Here is a 21487-nt window from a genome sequence, read left to right as displayed (position 1 = left end):
AGTCCCCATTTCCCAGCCTTTTCTCTATCTTTAGCCCTTCTTTTTCACTCCAAAGTGTTCTGCTCAAAATATCCGGGTAGCTGTCAAGCCGTTGCCAGCCTGAAACCTCCTGGAATGCTACAGCAAAGCTTGCCCAAGGATCTCCCCACCCAGCACTTCCCACGGCCCAGGGAAGACAGGCTTCTGCTTTCTTATCTCTGTGCAGATCAGTCAAACGTTATAAATGTTTCTTTTAGCTTGCTGTGAGGAATCTCTTATATTCTGCCCAATCAGGCCTTAAGCTGACATGAGGAATGCTAAAAATGTACAGCGAGAAACAGACTGGGCCACTGTCACTCGATGACATTTCTCTGTAAATACTCAAGTGTAATCGCCCTTCCAAACGTGGCACTGGGTTGGAGGACCGCTACAAGCCGACGGCCTCAGCGTTGCTCTCACTTCAGCACTGTGGCTCAGGCAAGATGTCTGCTCCACAGCTCCCTGCTGCGCGCAGGGGTTCCGAGCAGGCACGATGACAGCCTGACCACGTCTTTATTCCCTCAGGGAATCGCCCCAGGTCGGGGATAAACACCTCCCAGCCCCATGCCCGGGCACGGCCCTCCGCCGCTCAGCGCGGCGCCCAAGATGGCGTCCTCCTTGGGCCGGCCGGCTCGGGGCGCGCTGCCGGGGGCCTTCATCACAGCGCAGCCACGGGATGACGGCTTCGCGGAGGCCGCTCGCACAGCGGGGGCTGCACGGGCTGGCTCTCCGCGCTCGGCCCCGCCCTTCCCGTGCCTCGCCGTGCGCGCGGCGGAGCCCGTGTTGCCGCCGCTTGGCGGTCGGCTCGGGGAGGAGGGCCCTAACCCAGCGCGCGGCCAATCCGTGCGGGCGCCGGCGGCGAGCAGGGCAGAATGGGCCGTAGTTGAGTGAAATAGGAAAGCTGCGAACAGTGTGGAGTGCTCCCGGTGTAAATAAAAGGGGGGAGGGGTGGGGGGGTGGAAAGAAAAGTTTCCCCAAGTCGCGGCTGTGCAGCCTCGCTCCGCCGGGGGCACCGGGCTGAGTGCGCGGCCGAGACCGCCGCTCGGGACTTTGCCGCGCGGCGCTGACGCGCTCTTCCTATTGTGGGTTTTTTTTTTTTTTTTTTTTGCGAAATATGGCAAAGGTTCAGGTGAACAATGTAGTGGTGTTGGACAACCCTTCTCCTTTCTACAACCCTTTCCAGTTCGAGATCACGTTCGAGTGCATAGAGGACCTGTCGGAAGGTGAGTAGCGCTCTCCCGACGCGGGTTCCTCGGCCCCGGGGCTGCTGCATGCGGGGCCGGGCGGGCTCCCCTGGGCCCGGGCCTGCTCCCGCCGCCGCGCTGCTCTCCTTCCCGCAGCGCCGTGGGGATGCGGGGCCGCCCGGCCCGAGCCCGGCGGGGAAAGTTGGCGGCGGAGCCGCTCGCTCCGGGGCCGCCGCTCCGCGCCCCGCGGCGCCATGGTTGAGGCCGCCTTCAAGTTGCGAGGAACTTGTTAGAGTGGTGGTAGCCATGTTGCCAGCTTTGTGTGTGTGTGCGTGGGGGGGCAGAGCGGCGGCGGGCTGGCGGCCCCGCCACGCGGGAGCGGAACTGTTGCGCGGCCGCAGCGCTGCGCCCGGGCGGAACCCGCAGCGCGGACAGCGGTCCGGAGCGGGCGGTGCGGGGCCTCGCGCTGCGTTTTAGTACTTAAAAAAGAAGGGGAAAAAAATAATTAAAAAAGTAGCGGGAGGCGGGGCGGGCAGGCGGGCGGCTCTCCGTGGGCACCGCGCTCGGGGGCCGCGCTCGTGGGAAGGGGTTGGCGGCAGCCACTATTTTTGGAAGTCGCTCCAAAGTTACCGGCTGCCGCCGGGGGAGGCGGCCCGGCGCCGCCCTGCACGCCGCCCCGCGGGGACCCCGCGCCGGGGAACGCGGCCGGAAGCCCCTTCCCCGCCGGGCTCGCGTCTTCCCTTCTGCCCGGCGGGCCGCGAGCAGCCGCTGGCCCTCTCTGGCCCGGCCCGCATCGCGGCGGTGTTCCCGCGCCGCCGGCAGGCCGCGCCGCGCCTCTCCGCGGGAGGCGCCCCGACAGTCCGCGCGGGAACCCACGAGCGGGAGATTCAAACGCGGCGGCGCACGGAGAAGGAAGCGGCGGGATGCCGGCTGCGCGACGGGACGGAGCGGGAGGCGGCCCCGGCGGAGCTGCTGGGCAGCAGGTGCTGCCGCCGCCGGCCCGGTCTCGCCTGCTCGCCGGGGAACCCGGGCAGGCGGCGGGACGTGGGGAAGGAAACTCGTGACAATGGCAGCTTGCCTCACTCGGCACTCGGTACGGGTTTCTGACATTGCGCGGAGGGTTGGAGGTGCTGGTGGGAATTTTGACAAAGTCCTGTCTGCGTTTGGAGTTCCTTCCAGGCCTTTGCCACCCGTCCTAAAACTGATTGACATCTCAGCTCGAGCAGCCCGCACCGTGGAGCTCTGTGCCCATCCCGAGGCTGCTGGCTGTGTTCCCTGCACCGGGCAGTCAGGGCTCACTCAGGGTGGCAGCACCTGACCCCTCACCCCCGAGTGGCACGCAGCAGTGCCCTCGACAGACGGGGAACAAGGCATCACTGTGCCTTCAGTTGTGTGACTGCTCCTCACTGTGAGTGTTAACCCTGAGGTTAATCTGGACAGTCAGGCTGAGAACTAGAGGTGGCCCACTTCAGAATTCTCAGTACCCTTCCCCTGTCTGATGCAGGTTAGGCTACAGGGTATGTTTAGGGTAAGCACTGCTATCTTTCACCTTAAAAACGAGGTTAAACAGCTTTTCTAACAGAACAAATTGCTATCATTTCCTCAGCATTCATGTGCTGATGTCTGTTCTGCTGTTTATAGCTAGTCCTGTGCACCACTGGTTTTACTTCACTTCCCCCCCATCTTTAAATTATCCCATGTTAGAGTTCCTCTGCAGTACCAGAACAGCCTTTTAAAGGTGTAAGTAACCTTTCAAAGGCCTGTTTTTCAGCACTAAGTATTACTGATTTAGAATGAATTTACTTTCCTGTAATAACAGCAGGTGATGGTGGGATAACTAACCTTAAGTGATGCAGCCTATATGTCCTAGATCCTTGTACATAGCAACTTGCATGGACTCTGACAAGAGGTCAGCAGCTGACCCAGAGAGTGCCTGCAGTACCCAGGTAGCTAATACCAGGTGCTTCTGGGGTGTGCAGAACCTGGCCAGCTGTGCTGTGCTGTACGAAGGGTTAAGATTTCATCAATGAAGAAGATTTTCTTATTCAATTAATGTGGTCTGTGTAACTTGGCTGTGGGAAGTGGAAACTTCCTGAGGAGGGGATTCAAGGAATACTGCTGTAATGGGTTATATAGGCATCCTCTGTATGCTGGAGACATTCCTACAGACTGAGGGAGTTCTGATTTCCACTCCCAATAAGTAAATGGGTCCTATCTGCTGTAGGAGAATCGGAACTTAACCTGTCTGTGTAAATAGATGGACTCCTGCAGTACTGACTGACTAGGGAAAGATGTGGCATGGTCTAGTTCATGAGGACTGGGATGAGCATTAGGAAATTTCCCTGATGAAGACAAATCCTTATTTATTCCAGTTGCAAGAGAAGCAATTTTAAGCTAATAACATCATAAGAAGTCGAGTGGAAGACCTTAATTATAATGATAAATAATGCTTGTTATTTAATTTTTGTTCTGCAGATTTGGAATGGAAGATTATTTATGTAGGTTCAGCTGAAAGTGAAGAGTATGACCAAGTGTTAGACTCTGTATTAGTAGGACCTGTTCCTGCGGGCAGACACATGTTTGTATTTCAGGTAAGTTTGAATTAACTGTTTCTAGAAGAGTTAGATTATTTTAATCTTTGAAGACGACTATATTGCACTAAGAGGCACTTGAAAAATAATAATAGTAAGCTTGAAAAATTTTCAGTCAGATCTTCAAGTATGATACACCTTACTTGAAGGTTTGGTCATTAGCTGATATTTTTGTCCCTGATATTTCTGTAGTAATGTTTTCACTTGTAGTGTCAAAATAAGATATACTAACAAAAGCATGGTTCCTGTAGCTGATGATAATTTTATTATGTAGAATGACAGAATGTCTTGGGTTGCAAAAGGGGCTGAAGCCCACCAAGTTTCAACCACGTGCTCTGAGCAGAGTTGCCACTCACTAGATCAGGCTGCCCAGGGATTTTGACTAGTCCAGTTTACAGATATATTCTATGCCACTCAGTAACTGGAAGTGTCAGTTACCTGGTGTATAGCAGCAGCGTTGGGATTAACTGCAAGGTATTAAGTGGTGATTTCAGACAATCAGGAGCACTGTAGGTTAACATACAGTATCTTCAGGAGAAGGCAAGAGAATGCACAGTGAAACTTGTCCAGAACAGTTGAGTTCATTCATCTGTCAGGGTAGATGATGGACCATGATGTTTGAACATGATGGCTAAGCATGCTAAGTCACAACATAATATAGCAATTTGTAAAATAAGACAAAATTCCAGTGGTAGGTAGAGACTATTTCCCAAACTCTGATGTATGGGATGATCCTATAAAATACTGCTGTTGAAGCCAGGCATAACTAAGAAGGAATGATTGATAGAGGGAAAACAGAGGAGCCGTAAGGTGGCTAAATGTCCTATTCTGGTTAAATCAGTGAAGGGGAAAAGTAAAGCCAACTTGCCTAAACTATTGTCAATCTTCATGATAAGAACTCTGATTTAGCTCATTTTTTCCCTCTCTTTATTAAATAAATACCTGTGTTTGTCTTGTGAACTGAGAGCAAAATCCATCCACAGAAAAATCAGACTGAGAGTGCCTCTTGTTTAAGAACCTTGCTATTTTCTTAAATACTACAGTCACCAAAGCGTTTTTTGGCAAATAGGTGCTGCATTACAAGCACTTTTTGAGAAGAACTCTAATGAATACACTTCCTTACTTATTGGATACTGTTACCTCACAAACTTTTCTATGGTTTTAAAAGTATCTCCATTCACAGTGTAAGTCCTAATTACTTGAGAATTTCAGATTCTGAAGCCTTATCAAATAAAGAATTGCTGTTTTTTTCCCCCTACTGTCCGGAACACACTAAAGGAATATGGGTGGGTTGGAGGCTATGTTTATTAACCACATATATGTGTATGACCCGAAACATTTCTCTTTCATTTTGGAGCTGGGCCCTGATTTTTTTGCACGCTAACAATGAAGATGCTCTGTAACAAATGCATCATTTATTAATAGTTCTCCCATTATCAAGGTGCTTTATCTTATGGCGTTAATTGGTCACAATTAGGTGATCCTCCCTTACTGTCAAAAGGGGTTCTCTTGTAGCACTACATCCAGAGTTATCAGCTAGCACTTGCATTTCTGATTTAAATAATGCACTGTTTTCAGTCAAGTTACGAAGAGTCATCACTGACAGCAATGGGAAGGAGCAGGAGGCAGGTGCCTTAAAAGCCTTATTTTGGTTGTGTTGTATAAGAGGGCCTTGAAAATTGCATGTACAGGTCTTGTGGTTCCTGTAGCATGGACTCCTTTCCATTTTTAAATGGATAGCTTTATAAATGACACTAAAGCTAAACTAGGAATGGGCACACAAACATCTTGCTTACATTCAGATAGATCTGGTCAGAGTCGGAGTTGATGTGTGTTCTTATAAAGTGTCCTTTTTATTTCTAATTGAATTATTATTGGTCTAAGTATGTTAGACTTCACAACCACTGGATTTCAGGGGAAGGTAGGACTTGGTTAATGTTAATGTAAGAGACTACCAAGAACCACAGTGCTGTAACAGGCCTTTGCTGATGATTAAAGCTACTTTATTCACCAAACTAAAACTGCCTGGGAGATGGAGAGAACAAGGGAAGGGCAGAATAGGGTGCAATGCAGAGTTGCAGGAGGTATATAATATAAACCAGAGGTGGTATTTGTCAGGGATAACACAGGAAAAGGACCTTCGCAGAAATGTGTAAAGTTTTTTGCTAACAGTGTGCTGTAGGCTTTTCTAAATACAGAACTTGCTGAAATAGCAAATAAAATGGAGTGTTACGTGTATAACACTGAAGATCATAAAGCTACCTTTGTAAAAAAAGGAGCTGGGTATCTACGTTAGTCTTCCAGAAAGATGGAAAATTATTGTGCCTCTCAAACTTGGATGATCAAGTATTTAAAACACTTTAAAAGTCTTCAGTATTAAAGGCATACCGCATGGTCTGTTTAGATTGAAACACCAAGACAGATGTCATGAACCCTAATGCCTTTTCTCCATGTGTATGAGGATTTGCAGTAAATTCTTTTGGAGAATATAAATAATTTATGATCTTATGGAGAGAGATGACTGTACACTAATTTAACTCCTCTCTAGTAATAGCTAAATGCATATCTGTCTTACATGGAAAAGCAAGATAATTCAAGGCAACAAATGCATTGAATGATTTCATAAAATCCTTAAATAATTATTAGCATGAGAATGGCATATAAAGACTGATTTTTATGCAGAAGGTAATCTTGCTACATCTTTTTGCCTAACACAGCATCTGTTTGAACCACTCTTGCATCCCTGTGTATGGTTACCTGTTTCCTAGGGAATCGGGTTTTTATATCCAAGGCAGGGAATTAAACATTTGAGGAAAGATTACAACTTTTTAAACCATGTTCAATCTCTTTGCCACTCAACAAAACAGTGAGCAATAACTAAGTAGGATTAGAACTCTTCAGTCCTAATTTCTTCATGTTTGCAGCTGTATTATAGCATATTACGGGACATGAAATGCCAAAAGGAGTCAGGAAGAACCAAAATCCCACATTGTGAGCTGTGTTTTTCATAGGAAGTTACATGCAGGGGTGTACTTTTGTAATGTATTATTCTGTAATTGCTCACTGTGGAATTTCAGGTAATCACTTGGCCCTGGGCATTGAGAAGGTTAACTGTATGTAGTAGGTTCATGTGTTGGCAGTCTTGTGTTTTATTGTAGCCTCTACACTTCTTTTCCTTGGTAGTTCCTCTAGACAAGCTGTAAACCCATTTGGTCACTGTGCTCCCTTCAGGGCTGGCAAGTCTACCCAATTCCCTGGCTGCATTCCTCTCGTGTATTTATGCCCAAGAGGTCCAATTCATTTAATTGTTCTGTAAAGTGCCTGCAGCTTTTTACAAAAAGCCAGACTGGTTTGAAGGCTCAGAATTGAAGTAGCAAAGAGCAGAAGTCAATGATGCATGATTACTAGCTCCTGAATTTCACAGTGCTAGAGCATATAAATACTAGAGAAAAACAAGGATAAGAGGGATAGCTAAAATTAATCCCATTCATCCTCTGTCCTAAGGCAGGATTCAGTGCACCTGAACTATTCTAACATAATGATTAATACTAATTTATACTCAGAACAAGTGTTCTTTATTGGCTCTGGACTTGTCACACAAAGTTACAAGCATGAGTCTTTTTCACTTAAATTGTTGTTACTCTAAATTTTTGAGAAGAAGGTACCACACTTTTATCAACAAATGTTTAGTTATATTGGTCTCTTAAAATGCTTTCTAAGCTGCATTTTATGAAGTGATCTTTAATGATTATTAATAATTACAGTGCTACAGAAAGTAAAGATGCAAAAGAAGATTGTGCAAGTTGCCTATTAGTACTGTCCACCTAAAATGTGTAGCTGAAAATGTCTAATGTCCCATGGTGGTCAGTGCATTTAACTGCATGCATTTTAAGGCACGTGGAAGCAGATGAAAGATAGTTTACTCCTTTTCTAGACATTTTTGGGACAGCCCAGACCTCACTGTAGCCTGTCACTGCTCTTGTTGAAATACAAACCACAGCCTGTATTTTTAAGGGTTTAGCTGTGTTAAGAATGCGTACAGATCAATTCAGCCTAAGAGGTATAAAAGAAATACTTTTACTGAATACTAAGGTGGGCTAGAGAATAATGGCAGTATAGAATTAGAGAGGTATTGCCATGCTTGTTCAAACAACAGCTCAGCTAATTATGTATTTAAAAGCAGTTTTGGATCAAAGCTGTCTAATCACCCTGGAGAAATGTCAGCACACAATATTACTCTGCTGTAAGTAATTCTGTCTCTAGAGGATACTGCCCTAAATTCACGGTTGATGTTTTTATAAAAGCAAGTATGCTTTCTGGTTAACTTGAAAGAAACGTTTTAAATTTGCATACAGTCTCTACTCAGCTGCTGGTACATACTAGTTGAGACTGTCCTGATAGGCATATGGTGTTGATTTTATTCTAATAAATGTTTCTCTTTCACATCTAGGCTGATGCACCTAACCCAGGGCTTATTCCAGATGCAGATGCAGTAGGTGTAACAGTTGTGCTTATTACGTGCACCTATCGAGGTCAAGAATTTATTAGAGTAGGCTACTATGTAAACAACGAATATACTGAAACAGAACTGAGAGAGAATCCACCAGTAAAACCAGACTTTTCTAAGGTAAGGCACATTCTGTCTAGTCTATCAATTGGATGCTTACAAAAGATCTTCTTAAAGAGCAAACTCCAAGTGATTCCATATGTGACACTGAATAACACAAGAAGACTTTATGGACAAACTAGAAATTGCCATAAATTTGGAGAGCATTCAGAAATCCATAACAGTTTCTGCTAATTTGAAGCTTCATTTGGATGTCAGTATGTGTTTAAATGAAACAGACTGAGTTCCCTCTACCTGTACCACTGTTGACAGAGTGGCTCTGTTCATCAGAAAAATAGAAGAATGTTTTTTATAGGACAGGCAATTGGGAACTGAAATTCAAGTGTTTAACACAGTCCCTATACAACTAATCTGATTTTCTGCAAAACAGAAACCAAACAACAACTTCTCTATTAAAAGAAGATGGGTAACCTGGTAAGAGCAGGTTGGATGGCTACTCAGTAAATGGATAATGTGGTCAAGAAGTTAAAACTTGGCTTTTAAAAATGTAGTTGCTTTCATGCTAAAATCTGAACCAGGTATAGAATTAAAATGAGATGTGAAACAGTTATTGGGAAGAGAAAGGCCAGTTGAACATCAAAAACTAGTCAGTCCAACTCCTGTGGAACAGCAGCTCTCCTGCATAGACAAACACACAAGGTTCAGTACCATATCCTGGCTTGCTGTAGTGGAAGATCTCATGGGATTAGGGTTTTCTGTTTACTAAAGCTGATGTGTGAACTCATGAAAGCTCATGTCCACAGTGGTCCTTTTAAAAATGCGTCTATTTCTCAAGTTTGCATGAATTATACAACTAGATATATGAAGAACTGAGTAGAATAATGTATGTGTGTACTGTAATGATTAATAGATATGATTCCCATAGTTTGAAATGGATCTTCAAAGGTAACTAAACTGGTATGTAAACTGGTTTTTAGAAGTTACTAATGATTTTATGTGCTTAACTTAATAAGGATCAGATGCTTAGAATGTTCTCCAAAACTACATTTACTGTTAATTTTTGATTCTTAAGACTTACAAATGGTTCCTTTTTTAAGTTGTTTTGTTGAAATCATACTTTTGTTATTTTTTGTGTGAACATTAGAATAACTGTAAGCAACTGAATTCAGAAATGCTTAGAACTACGTGTTGTAATTCTTTTTTTCCTAATGTCAAAACTCCTTGTATGAAAAAGAACTGCAAAAGCTATCATGTATTGGTACAAAAAGGTCTTAATATGACTTTAGGAAAGAACTAAAAATGCAAGAAGAACACACAAGGTCATTAAATGCATTTAACTGCTGTTGATGGGAGGCAGACCTTCAGGGTCATCTTTGTTTGCATAAGGGGTGGGGAAATATTTAAAAAGCACACTTTCATTAGGAATGCTGGTTTTATTCTCTGAGAGGCAGGCTTTTTCTGTGACCAGTTTTAACTTTAATGAGATGAGAGGTCAGTTGTGATAACTTGCCATCCTTCAGAGTTAACCGTATTATTTGGAAAATGGTGAAAGGTTCAGAGAAAGTGAATTTTTTCTTTTGCTGCATATACATAAACAAATGTATCGCTTCCTCAAAGACAAATGAGGGCCAGCCATAAGGATAAAATGTGACCAGTGTCTAGGCATGTCTACTGCCAAATCAGAGTAATGTTTTTTCACATTAAGATGAATTTGAAGCATAGCCATCTAATATAAGGAAAAGCTTTCTTCTTAGCTGAGGAGGAACAGTTGATGGAAGCAGTAAAATTACAGCAAGCACCATGAAATAGGTGCAGAATTTTACCAAGTCACATGGCCCATAGAATTTTTGTGGGGGTAGTTATTTGCTTTAATAAGTACTGTCTAACGTAAAACCCTTCCACTTTACTTGTAAAGTTATGTAGTCTTGAATTCACAGAACACTTAACTGCTTTTTTGAGAGGGTGCTTTTATTTTGCTGGATAGGATATTGAAGTAAATGGACTAGTGGTGTATTTCTGTAAGCATGTTTTTATCCATACATAGTAGCTATACATTTGCAGTTACATTAACAAATGATTTTGTGCATGCATGGCTACAGGAATAAAAAGAAAAAACCTATATGCTTGTGAACTCTGATTAGAGATGTAAACACTATATAATCCCTGTGTTTTCTTCCCACCCAGCTTCAAAGGAATATTTTGGCATCCAATCCCAGAGTCACAAGATTCCACATTAACTGGGAGGACAACACTGAAAAACTGGAAGATGCAGAGAGCAGTAACCCAAATCTACAGTCCCTGCTTTCTACAGATGCATTACCTTCAGCATCAAAGGGCTGGTCAACATCAGAAAACTCATTAAATGTTATGTTAGAATCTCATATGGACTGCATGTGACTAACCACCATCATTTTGGTACTGTACAGGTATTCAACTGTAAAAACAAACAGAACTATTTCCCTCAATTTCCCTAAGTATACAGTCAACAAACAATGTGAAGAACTTGTTATAAAACATCCTGTAGAAAGTTTATAAAAAAAACAACTTAAAAAAACCCAAAAAACAGTATTTGAACAAATTGTGGAATATAAATACAACTATTTTTAAGTAATTGCTTTTTTTTCTCTCTAACTTGTTACTTTGTTGGTCTAAACCAAACCTTATTAAAGTATGTGTATTCCTCTCCCCTCCCCCTTTACTTTGTATGCACTGATGAAAGCAACAAAAACTGAAACATTCAAGCAAAATGAAGCAATAATGCTATGCTGTGTCCTTATCTCTGATATCTGGATTGCCAAATATAAAGTGCCCTTTAGCAGCACCTGAAGAGCAAAGCTGTTATTAGAGGAAACGCAAAGACAAGTGTTTGCTGCTTAAAAAAAATAGCTCCAAATGTCCTCTTTCTGTGGACAGCACAGTATAATTTTAGGTGCAAGCTTCTTTTCATTTCAAGGCACATACTTGTTAGTTAAAGCACGCAATTTCAGATCTACCATCTGCTATCTTCAATTTAGTCCTTTTTTTTCCTTTCTTAATCTCCTGTTGCTAGTTAAACAGTGGTTTGTTGAGGACAGTATGGATTTAGGGTTGGTATTTCATGGAAAAACCCTTTTGCAGCCACTGAATGGTATGTGTGGTTGGAAAGATTCAAGCAATGATTAGAAAAATTAAGTGTCAAAAGGAACAGCATGAGCATCCCCAAAAAACTGCTCTTCTGCAAGATCACTATGCACAGTTGCTGGTTCATACACTGATTTTTTCTTTCCAAGTGTGCTGTGCTCTTGTATTTTTAACTTGCAAGGAGGTTAGATGTCTTCTTTCAGTTTTTTGAAACATCTAGAATGTAAATATTTCAGTTTTTTGTTACCCTTTAAGGCAACACAGTGCACTGGTATAAATTAGGATTGAAATCCTTTTGTGGCAGGCACTATGCACACAGGAATGCCCTATCCTGAAGGTCTTGCAGTGAGACATTCCCTATTACCTGAGGCACTCTTGAAGATTAAAAAAGAATGAGGCAGTGAATTGTAAGACTTATGACACTGTTATAACACTAACAATTTAGTTATTCCTTCCAATCCTTGGCAGCCTGATAGCTTTCCTGTGAGTATATATGCATTTTAAACTGTAATCTGTCGTGTCATATTACAGAAACAGTGTTCTGCTGGTTACTAGTAACCACATAAACTGTGAACCTTTGTAGGTTCCAGGCCCTCAAAACATAAATTTCATGATGACTTGACAGAATAGCTCTGAATAAAAATAGGATGTTCTTTCTCCTTTTTCTGCCTTCTCCAATAGGGATGAAGATGGCCCAATCAGTTAGCATTTCTGTCTTTTTCACATCGTTAGTGCAGTTGTCTTTAATTTACAATGTATAATTTCAAATTGCAAAGGAAAAACCCGATGTGAATGTTGCATGCATGTGTTTTTCTTGCATCACAACTGAGCAGAATGTATGGCAGCTGAATAACCAAATTGTACTGAGAGCTGTTAATATTTGGAACCCAAATTCTAATGTGTTATTGTAAAAGTAAGTATGTGTCTTAAATGTAAACATTTAAGTCACCTGCAAGAAAGGCTGTAAAGCCAGTGATATCTGACTTGAGCTAAAGCAAGTGTCAGGCACAAGCTACAACCAGGAGCCATCCACCAGTAGCACAAAGGCTTTTTAGAAGCATGTGCTACAGAGAGAGAGAGAATAAAGCTGTTACTGCCATCACAGAATTAACTATAAAACATGGTGAGCAAAACTACATTGAGAGGAATTCAGAAAGTGAAGATACACTGTTTAGAAGAAAAAAAGGTCAATTATACTTGTGAATTTGGGTGCAATAAGCTTCAAACTATACCAGATGGCATGATGCTGCAACAGAATGTGGCAGCACTTAGTGATACAAACACTACATATAGCTGACCCAACATCTATGGAAAAAAGAATTGTGCTGTGCTTGGTCACAGCTGTAAAAGAACCACTGTACCCACTACGAGAGCACCTCACAGTCTTTGTGGGGTCTTTCTATGCTTTCTAAAAGGTATGAGGGCTCTCAGGTCTTCTTCCAGCCTGTCCAGATCTTAGCAGTCCATACACAATTCCAGAGATAAGGAATGTATACAAGTATTCCAGATGGTTTAGGACAAATGATCAGGTGACATCAAAGCACAAGCTTAGTGGTATTAAAAGATACAGTGAATATACAGTACCTCTATGAAGACTTATCTGAGTTTTTCAGAACAGCAGAGCTGCTTACCAAACATGGGCAGGTAGTGCTGATGGCAGAACGTTACAACTTCAGTGCTGAAGACAAGTTCACTAACCAAGAAACTTCAGTTTGCATAAACCATCAGCGGGCAGGAGAAAGCTACAGATTCTATTGACAGGACTAGCAGTGCATCTCACTGTACTTGTACCTCAGCTAGAGAGACTCAGTTCCTTTAGAAGATTGTCAGAATATTCATCAGAGATCTTTCACATATAAAGAAACAGAGATCACACACAGACCTATTACTGATGAAAAATGTGGCTGTTTTTCTATGTCTAGCTTGAAAAAAAAATGTCCCTTCATCTTACTGTAATTCATGCATTATTCCAGTCTGAATTATTGTGACTTACAGTTTGAAGGGGGCAAATTACTCTAGCTCCGTCATAAGGGAGACTGGTGAAATGTAACCTCCCCAATGGCTCTGCAAAACACCACTGACTAATGTCAGACAAAGCTGATGATGTGACAATCTAGTATTTTTCTTTAGAGGGTCTCAACTGCTGATTTTCCTGAAGTCAGTTGACTGAAAGTTAGCCCAGTAGCATCTATACAAAGATTGCTCACTGCCATCCAAAATTGGTGGTAGAGAAGTAAAAAGAAAAAAACACAAAAAACCTTACGCATGTACACTCCAAGCAAAACCTCATTTACAAGAGACAGAATAACTAAACCTTGTGACTCCTGTATGGGCAACTGCGGGTGATCTTTCACTTAATTACCCTACTACTTATCTGTAACAAGTGGTCTGCAAGTTTAGTGGGCCAGAGTCACTTGTTCTGTTGAAAGTCACAAAAAAACTTGGGGCTGGAGATTGTGTGCTACATTTGTTGCTAGCTGGAGGGTTCTGCTCAGGGTCAGCAGGGAGCACAAAACGAAATTGTCAACTACATATTATGGCGGTGAATGGGACTGCTCATGCTAGGCCTTCTATTTGTATTTATGTTCTGAGTTAAAGTTCTGCTTCTTTAGAGCTGGTCTTAAGGTGCATGAGATTAAGACATGGGCTGCAGAACACAGGTGGAGGTATTTCTGCTTGATCTTTAATCTTAGCAAAGAAAATTTCTAACAGGGAGGAACCATGTGGAGTCACTATGGAGGCTACGTTCAAGTTCAACAGGGTTTGTATCGAGAGCATTAAGGCCCCTTGGAAGCAAAGGGTGGGGTGGAGGGAGGACACCCTTCCGCTTTTCTGACTTCTGGTAATGCTGGCTTGGAAGCGTGGTGGGCAGTCACTATTCCTGGTACAGGGGATGTGACTGGCCTCCAGCAGACAACCAGAGGAAGCAGTTTGTGATGCAGAACAACAATAGCTGCTGTCTCCTACATCTGGTAAGTGTTAACAGCAACAGTAAGAACTGGCTGAAATGTCAGGAGTTCATGGGTTTCCCTCTCAAAGTCTGCTGGACCATAAGATGATAATGAGGCTTACTTCTCCAAATTAGGGCTCCCCTAGCTTGTCCCATCTCACTAGAAAGGTATGGCAAACCAACACTGGTACAGATTGGGAAGAAGCAATAGACTTTATGGTACAGCAAAGGGAATCCTAAAGTTACAGAACAGAAATCAACTGAATGAAATTCCTGACGCTTCAATAGTGGAAGAAAACCTCATGAAAGCCTGCCCAATGTATTCTGCCAAGACTGTGACTTCTGGCCAACACTGTTGATAAAGATGTTCCTCTTGCAGTATTTCTTGTCCCTCCTTCCTTATATAGAGGTGTAAACATACTGAAATTCTTGAAGACAGACTTTGCTCAGTAATCATCTGTTACATGCAGGTAGTGATGACAAACACTGTGGAACAGCATTAGGGGAAGGACACTAAGGGACTCTGCAGATCTCCAAGAGGTACTGCTAGAGTGATACTGCATTTCTCCCAGGAGCTTTGATCCAAATTTCAAAATTCACTCCTTAAAAACTGTAGCAAGTCTGCTAAACAGTTAACACCTCCTTGACTTGAGGCCTAACTGCTGAGGGAACAGCCAGTGAAGTCATACTATAAGAAAAATATTTTAAAGGTACATGCTGACAGAAACTGCTATGAGTTCACATACATTCTGAATATTCACAAAAACAAGGAGTAAAGATGGAAAAAGACAAACCTAAAGGCTACATCTCAATAACTTAATCAGGGCCATAGCACGGATCCAGGCACTGCCATGCTATTATCCCCAGTGGTAAAATGTTAGCTAATGTGCTCCCTGCCACTGCCTAGGCTTGTATCAACTAGTGAGTGCCCAGAAGCAGTTTGGGGATCTACAGATGGGGAAAAATGTCACCAGTTGCAGTGCCTTGTGTATCTCAGATTACTGACATGTACTCTATTTGTAACTGTAACTCGCATCAAGCACTTGGAAGTGGTTTCTACTGGATGAAAAAAAGAGACAATGGTTCTCACTTGAAGACCATGTAAAAGGGTAAGGCTTAGTATGAGAAAGAAAAATGGCTGTTTACCCTTGAGTTTGTTACCCTCAATGAGGAGCACTGAAGGAACATACAGTAACAAAATGCTGTTGGCATCAATATGGACAATGACTTCAAAATGTCAACAAAACATGGCACTCTCTAGAGGCTCTAAGAGGAGAGACCAGAAGGCTGTATTTCATACAGCTCAGGAGGGCAGATTGTACAGAATTGGAGAGTAGGAGAAACATCTGATAATCTCCCACGTTTTAAACAAGCTGTTCTGAACACAGCTCACAAAATTCTTTATGCAGTCCATCTGTGAACTGAACAAAACTCTCCAGAAATTTCAACAGCCAAGTATGCACCAGAAAATGTCAGGATGGCTGTGGCCTGAATGCCCGTGAGCTCCAGACCCACCGGCAGCAGGTATGCGTGAGATGCAATGCCTATGGAGTCAAACACTCAAATGATTGCTGCAAATCTCAGGTTCCAGGGAAAAGGGGAATATCTTCTTATTAGTGATTATCTCATCCAAATATGCACAAGCAGCCATGAGAATTGAGTTAAATTAAGTTAAACTCAGCAGTAAGGTGGAAAGACAGATTTTGTTAAACTTCATTAAGTCTCCTAGAAAACTGTATCAGTATTGAAAAGTTAAGGGCACATGAATGACTACCTGTCATTCTCAGATGGGAAGCAGAAAGAATAAACCAGGCCTTCACAAAATATATACACTGTGTAGGCAGAAAATGTGAGATAGGTGGTTCTTTTACTTACAAATCAGAAAGTCCTCTACTATCCAAGGAAATTTTTGCCACTGTGTTGCTGTATGTGGGTTGACCTTGTGGCTGACAAACGTAATGGAAGAGATGACAAAGGATTAAAGCTTGGCTCCTTGTGGAAGCTTGGAGAGAATTATCCATGGAAAACCTCTGTTACATGATAGCAAGAAAGGCAGCCTAATAAAACAAGTAAACTCAGCATGCTGTCTAGAGACTGAAAGTAAGATTCTGGTTGTACCCACAAATAGAATACATTACCTATCCCTCGGAAAAAGTTATTTTGCAGCAAGCTGTCAACTTAAACCTATCAGCAAGATAAGAAAGATGAAGATTGTCAATAATGATTCAAAATATATATATTTTTAAAAAGGATAAAATAAAATAGGGTATTAGCCTGGATCACACTTTCTGAATCAGCAAAATACATCTGATGAAGTACAGGCTTTGTTTAAAAAGCCTTGGGGGACGCAGAAACATGTTTGAAAGAGTGGGGAACTTGTCAGCAAATGAAGCTAGAGTTAGACTGCTTTTTCAGCAATTCCGCAAAGTTAATTCTATTTAGGTCTAGACAGGTCAACAAGTTTGCAGCAGGCAGATGACACTGTAGAGCCCCAGAGGATCACAACAGATCTAAAAAGAAATGTTTCCTAAGGTAGAGCAGAAAAGAGAAGGAGTTTTGGAGCAACAAGAGCATTGATTATCTACTACCATGTCCACGTACCAATAAAAGCTTGTATGGAAAAATGGAAAATTGATAAGACAGTTTTGGAAGAAGAATCCCAATGTCCCCGAACAGTTACCAGATGGGCAATGGATACAAGATATGTTAATGTAGAAGATCTTAGCAGAATTTTGTGAGTTATTGGCAGATTTCTCTGAAAAACAAATCCAAATATAAGACAACTTTACTTTTAGCTTATCCAGGGTCTTACCAATTCATGAGCGTGTCTTTTGGATGTGTAGACTGTAATCAGAGTCAGTAATTAAACTGCAGTCCAGAATCATTTTATATTATGTAACGAACTAGGAGGAAGTGGAACTTACAGATTCAGTCTTTTACTATGGATGAAACAATATCCATTAGGAGTCTCCTCTAATGAGAAAGAAGAAATTGGTAATTTGAAGAGTGCAGTTATAACAGGAAATTTAAAATAATCTTATAGTACTCAAGACTCATCATTTGGAGCTTCTGCATGAACAGCAAGTTGACAAAATGAATGATAGGTACAGCGCCAAAAATATTCATTAATAAGACACTCCTTGAACAAGGAAGGCAAAGAAAATAATTCAAGCTGCATCCCAACATCCTAACTCAAAGCATCCCAACAATGCTTTAGTCCAGCAGTTCAAATGATGAAAATGTTCTCCACACTTAATCTATCGTTCGAGGTTCTGGTGAGGTACTCAAGTTTCTCTTATGATAAGGGTTCTTCAGAATTTCAAGGTGGAAATTTGACACACCTGCAGTAAGAGTTCAGAAAAGTGAAGGAGATAAGAGTGCTTTTTTAAAATTTTGAAGAATAATGAAATGGAGATGATCTGAAGACCCAGAAAGATCCCTTCACAAGATGAAACTCTATCTCCATACATAATTACAATTGATTCTACAGCACATGTATCACTGTAAGCTTGTAAACTGCCATTTTGATCTTCAGGGAAATGTTTTTGAACACAGCTGTCATGGCTGACCTGAAAACCAGAACACGCAGAAAATGAAGGTGAAGTGAGAAATGTGATGAAGAAGGCAACAGCAGCATGAGAGGCCAAGAGTAGCTGATACAGGGAGATTACTCCCAGTAAAAGCGGGCAAGATCACACTGAAATTCATAACAAAACTTTACTCTGGGTCAGTGCCAGTCCCTGGACAAAATTTTAATCATCCTGCCTGTTCCTAGTTCTTAACACAGAACAAAATGTAGATATAGGATTATGCTGAGCCAAAGTGTTCTCTTTAGTTTCTCTCCAGACATATCTGTCAATTGTTTGAGTCGAAAATCAGAGGCATGTGCATTTCCAACAAGAGCGTATGTACTCATTTCACTACCACTGAAGTAATTGTTGCACTTCCAAGGCTACAGAAGACACAGCACACACATAGCACAGCTTCAGAACTGGCAAAGATTTATTACCTAGCTTTCCTACATATGAAAAATGCTGTTTCCAAACATAAAGCGAACAGCAGTATCTGAGAAACATTTAAGATATATATGCCAGCTGACACTCTTTTGTTTTTGTCCTTAATTATTTCACAATTTGAAATGTACCAGTGATATAGTAATTTGATCAAATGAAGTCATCTGCAGAAGTGATCTGAGCCACCATATTGTCCACTAAAGAGTTTGTAGAGATATCTAGCATTCAGAGCCACCTAGGACATACTTAAATGTTGTTGGAGGGTTCTTTTTTGTTATTTTCTTAAATAAACCTTGCTCGTTGCAGCCATCTTTATGAATCAGAAATAATTCCTCATCACAGGGGTCTACTTACAGAAAAAAAACAGAAATCAGTGGCACTCAGCCAAAAAACAAATAAAACAACAGAACATATATTCCCCTGAATACATATGTTCACGGGAAACCACGTGATTCTAGCACATCACACGTTGCTAGCTCTGGAAAGATGTCAGATTTGTCATAGCTGGGAAGAACACTAAAAATACAGGTACATATCATCCCCTGCGAGCAAACCAGTGAGAGATTTTCTTCTGGATGGGGCTTTTAAGGTTCCCTTTCAGAAGCTCATCACATTGCTCAATTGATACAGAACGAGCAGGACTGCCCTTCTGCAGAGACACAGCACACCCCCACCAGCAGTGTTGGTTACACTGTACTCATACAACCTGAAATCCAGTTCTCTTATATGTAAAACGCCTCCCTACATTCTTTGCTGTGGAGTACATTACAAATACTTAGAACTGAAGAATCACATACCTGCACTTGTAGATCCAATTCCTGCCGTAAGCACAGACCGTGGTGTAATCTTTACTGCATACTTGAGAAACTGAGATTTCCCCGTTCCTGGGTCTCCAACTAACAGAAGATGTGATTCACCTTGGAGGAAAATATTGACACAGAAGTAGATGGTACACAAACAAAGAAAAATATATGCAAAATGTTCTGAGTTAAATAATACTTCTAATTCTTCATCCCACATTTAGCACTACATAAACATTACAGCATAGAATTCTGACTGTGCTATTTACATGGTGTGATCAGTGTATTGTTTAATAAAGTCATATTGCTGTACCCAAACCAAACACTTGTAATGAACTATTTTAAAAATATTACCAAGTGTTTGACAAAATTCCCATTATGTGAATTCTTACATTTTAGAATAATCCTTTCTCAGACTCAGCTCACACTTTAACATGAAACAAAAGGATGCCAGGGCTCAGTTATGTTTCCACTGTTCAGTTACTTAAATCCCTGCAAAATGACCTAATGAAATCATCAGGTTGTTTTTCTTAACTAATGTTGGTATATCACCAACAGTTATACAATTCAGTGATTCCAAAGCAATGTAATTACATAAGCAAATTATTTGGATACTACAACCTCAGTGAAGTGAGATCATCACCTACAAAACACCGATACAACTTCAAGTCTAACAATAATCTAATTTAGCTGCTGGAGCACTAAGAAGATCCTGTATCTGTGTACACACACGTATGACCTTAAAATTATTATGACCTACATAGATTATGGCCTGCATACCACCTGGCACATAGCATATTTCCCATCTAATAACAACAGAAGGAGAATCAGCAGGTGGACAACTTACAGTAACAGATCTAAAGTGAGAAGTGCTGACAGTCACAGATGGAAAAGTCTAGCTTTAAAAAGTTACACTGAACCCTTTAAATTTTTCTTGCAGTACACACTACAGTAATCCATATTCAGAAAATAATAATATTCCATCCTTTGATCCAAATAGCAGCAATAGGAATATTCTACTAGAAATAATTTCAAAACGTCACTTACACAATAAAAAGTGAAGTTCATGTTTGATCTAAAAGAATTGCTGTTAATATTCCACCTCTTTATTTTCTGTTTCTGTAATGGCAACTAAGTCATAGTTTGCCAGCCACACAATGGCTTCCAGCTCCTCCTGATTCTTGCCCGTACTGCATGCATTGGTGTAGACGCTCCTCATCTGAGCTCCTCACCTCACCCTAATCCCATTATCAGTCCCCTAGGCTCATCTCTAGCATACCTGGTTTTATTCCCTTCCCCCTCCACATCTAGTTTAAAGCCCTCCCACAAGCCCTGCCAGCTTCTGGGCAAGCATCTCTTTCCTCCTCTGAGACAGGTGAGACCCATCAGCAGAGCTCAGGCCAGGTGCTGAGTAAACCACCCCATGACTGAAGAACCCAAAACGCTTGTGTTTGCACCAGCCTCTCAGCCATGCATTTATGAGTTTTCCTGCTCCTCTCAGTGTCCTTCCCTGCCACTGAAGTAGAGGAACATACTACCAGAACACCTGCTCCATCAATGAAGTGCCTCAGTCCCTTCAAGTCATTTCAGATAATCCTTAGGCTTCTGCCAGCGACCTCATCGCTGCTGGCATGAACGATTAATAAAAGGTAGTAATCAGAGGGGCAGATCAGACTGAGGAGTTCTTCAGAAATATCCCTGACCCAGGCCCCAAGGAGGCAGCACACCTCCCTGTGGTTAGAGTCAGGCTGATGCTACAGGGCCCTCCATTCCTCTCAGAAGGGAGTCACCTGTGACAACCACTCTTTCTTCCTTCCTGGTGGAGGAGGTGTTGAGGTGTGGAGTCAACCACTTCACCCTAACAACCTTGCAGGTACAACTCCCACTGCATCCTCACTCACCTCTCCCCCAGGTTCCAGGGCCTCAAACCTATTTATGCAGTGGCATCTGGGGAACTGAGGTAGGCTGGGGTGGGAACTGACTTCAGCAAAGACTTCAACGCTATCTCCCACACTGCAGAAGCTGGCAGCCCAAGCCTTGAATGGGTACACTCTTTGCTGGGTAAAGAACTGGATGGAGGGCCAGGCTCAGAGTGTGGTGGTGAATGGAGTTAATTAAATCCAATTGGAGAACAGACACAGGCAGTGCTCTTCAGGGGTCAGACCTCTTCAGTATCTCTATTGATGATCTGGATGAGGGCATTGAGTGCATCCTCAATACATCTGCAGATGACATCAAGTTGTC

The 21487-nt window shown here is 42.2% G+C and overlaps 2 protein-coding genes across 2 annotated transcripts in view; one reads left to right on the top strand and one right to left on the bottom strand.

Moving 5' to 3' along the window:
• The window catches only part of MCM9 (minichromosome maintenance 9 homologous recombination repair factor), a 42515-nt gene that overhangs the window by 11458 nt on the left and 9570 nt on the right, over positions 1-21487 (bottom strand). The window contains exon 6 of the mRNA XM_065734575.1: positions 19241-19360. Within this exon, the coding sequence (XP_065590647.1) occupies positions 19241-19360 (120 nt within the window). The remainder of the gene's footprint in view (positions 1-19240; positions 19361-21487) is intronic.
• On the top strand, positions 967-11144 carry ASF1A (anti-silencing function 1A histone chaperone). The gene is made up of 4 exons (XM_065734769.1): positions 967-1241; positions 3678-3793; positions 8244-8420; positions 10545-11144. Exons 1-4 carry the CDS (start codon positions 1133-1135, stop codon positions 10755-10757), a joined length of 615 nt encoding a protein of 204 aa, XP_065590841.1. The 5' UTR covers positions 967-1132; the 3' UTR covers positions 10758-11144.

This window comes from Cyrtonyx montezumae, unplaced genomic scaffold, assembly GCF_038088225.1.
Source record: "Cyrtonyx montezumae isolate F1298 unplaced genomic scaffold, pur_monq_1.0 scaffold_0, whole genome shotgun sequence".
Taxonomy (NCBI): Eukaryota; Metazoa; Chordata; class Aves; order Galliformes; family Odontophoridae; genus Cyrtonyx; species Cyrtonyx montezumae.
The sequence above is the reverse complement of the archived record's forward strand: the minus strand, read 5'-3'. Positions and strand labels throughout refer to the sequence as shown.

Bases quoted from the DNA above. Each gene is read 5' to 3' on its own strand.
- ASF1A (XM_065734769.1), top strand. From the start codon at position 1,133: ATGGCAAAGGTTCAGGTGAACAATGTAGTGGTGTTGGACAACCCTTCT. The intron at 1,242-3,677 runs GTGAGTAGCGCT...TTTGTTCTGCAG, and splicing joins CATAGAGGACCTGTCGGAAG to ATTTGGAATGGAAGATTATT. The intron at 3,794-8,243 runs GTAAGTTTGAAT...TTTCACATCTAG, and splicing joins GACACATGTTTGTATTTCAG to GCTGATGCACCTAACCCAGG.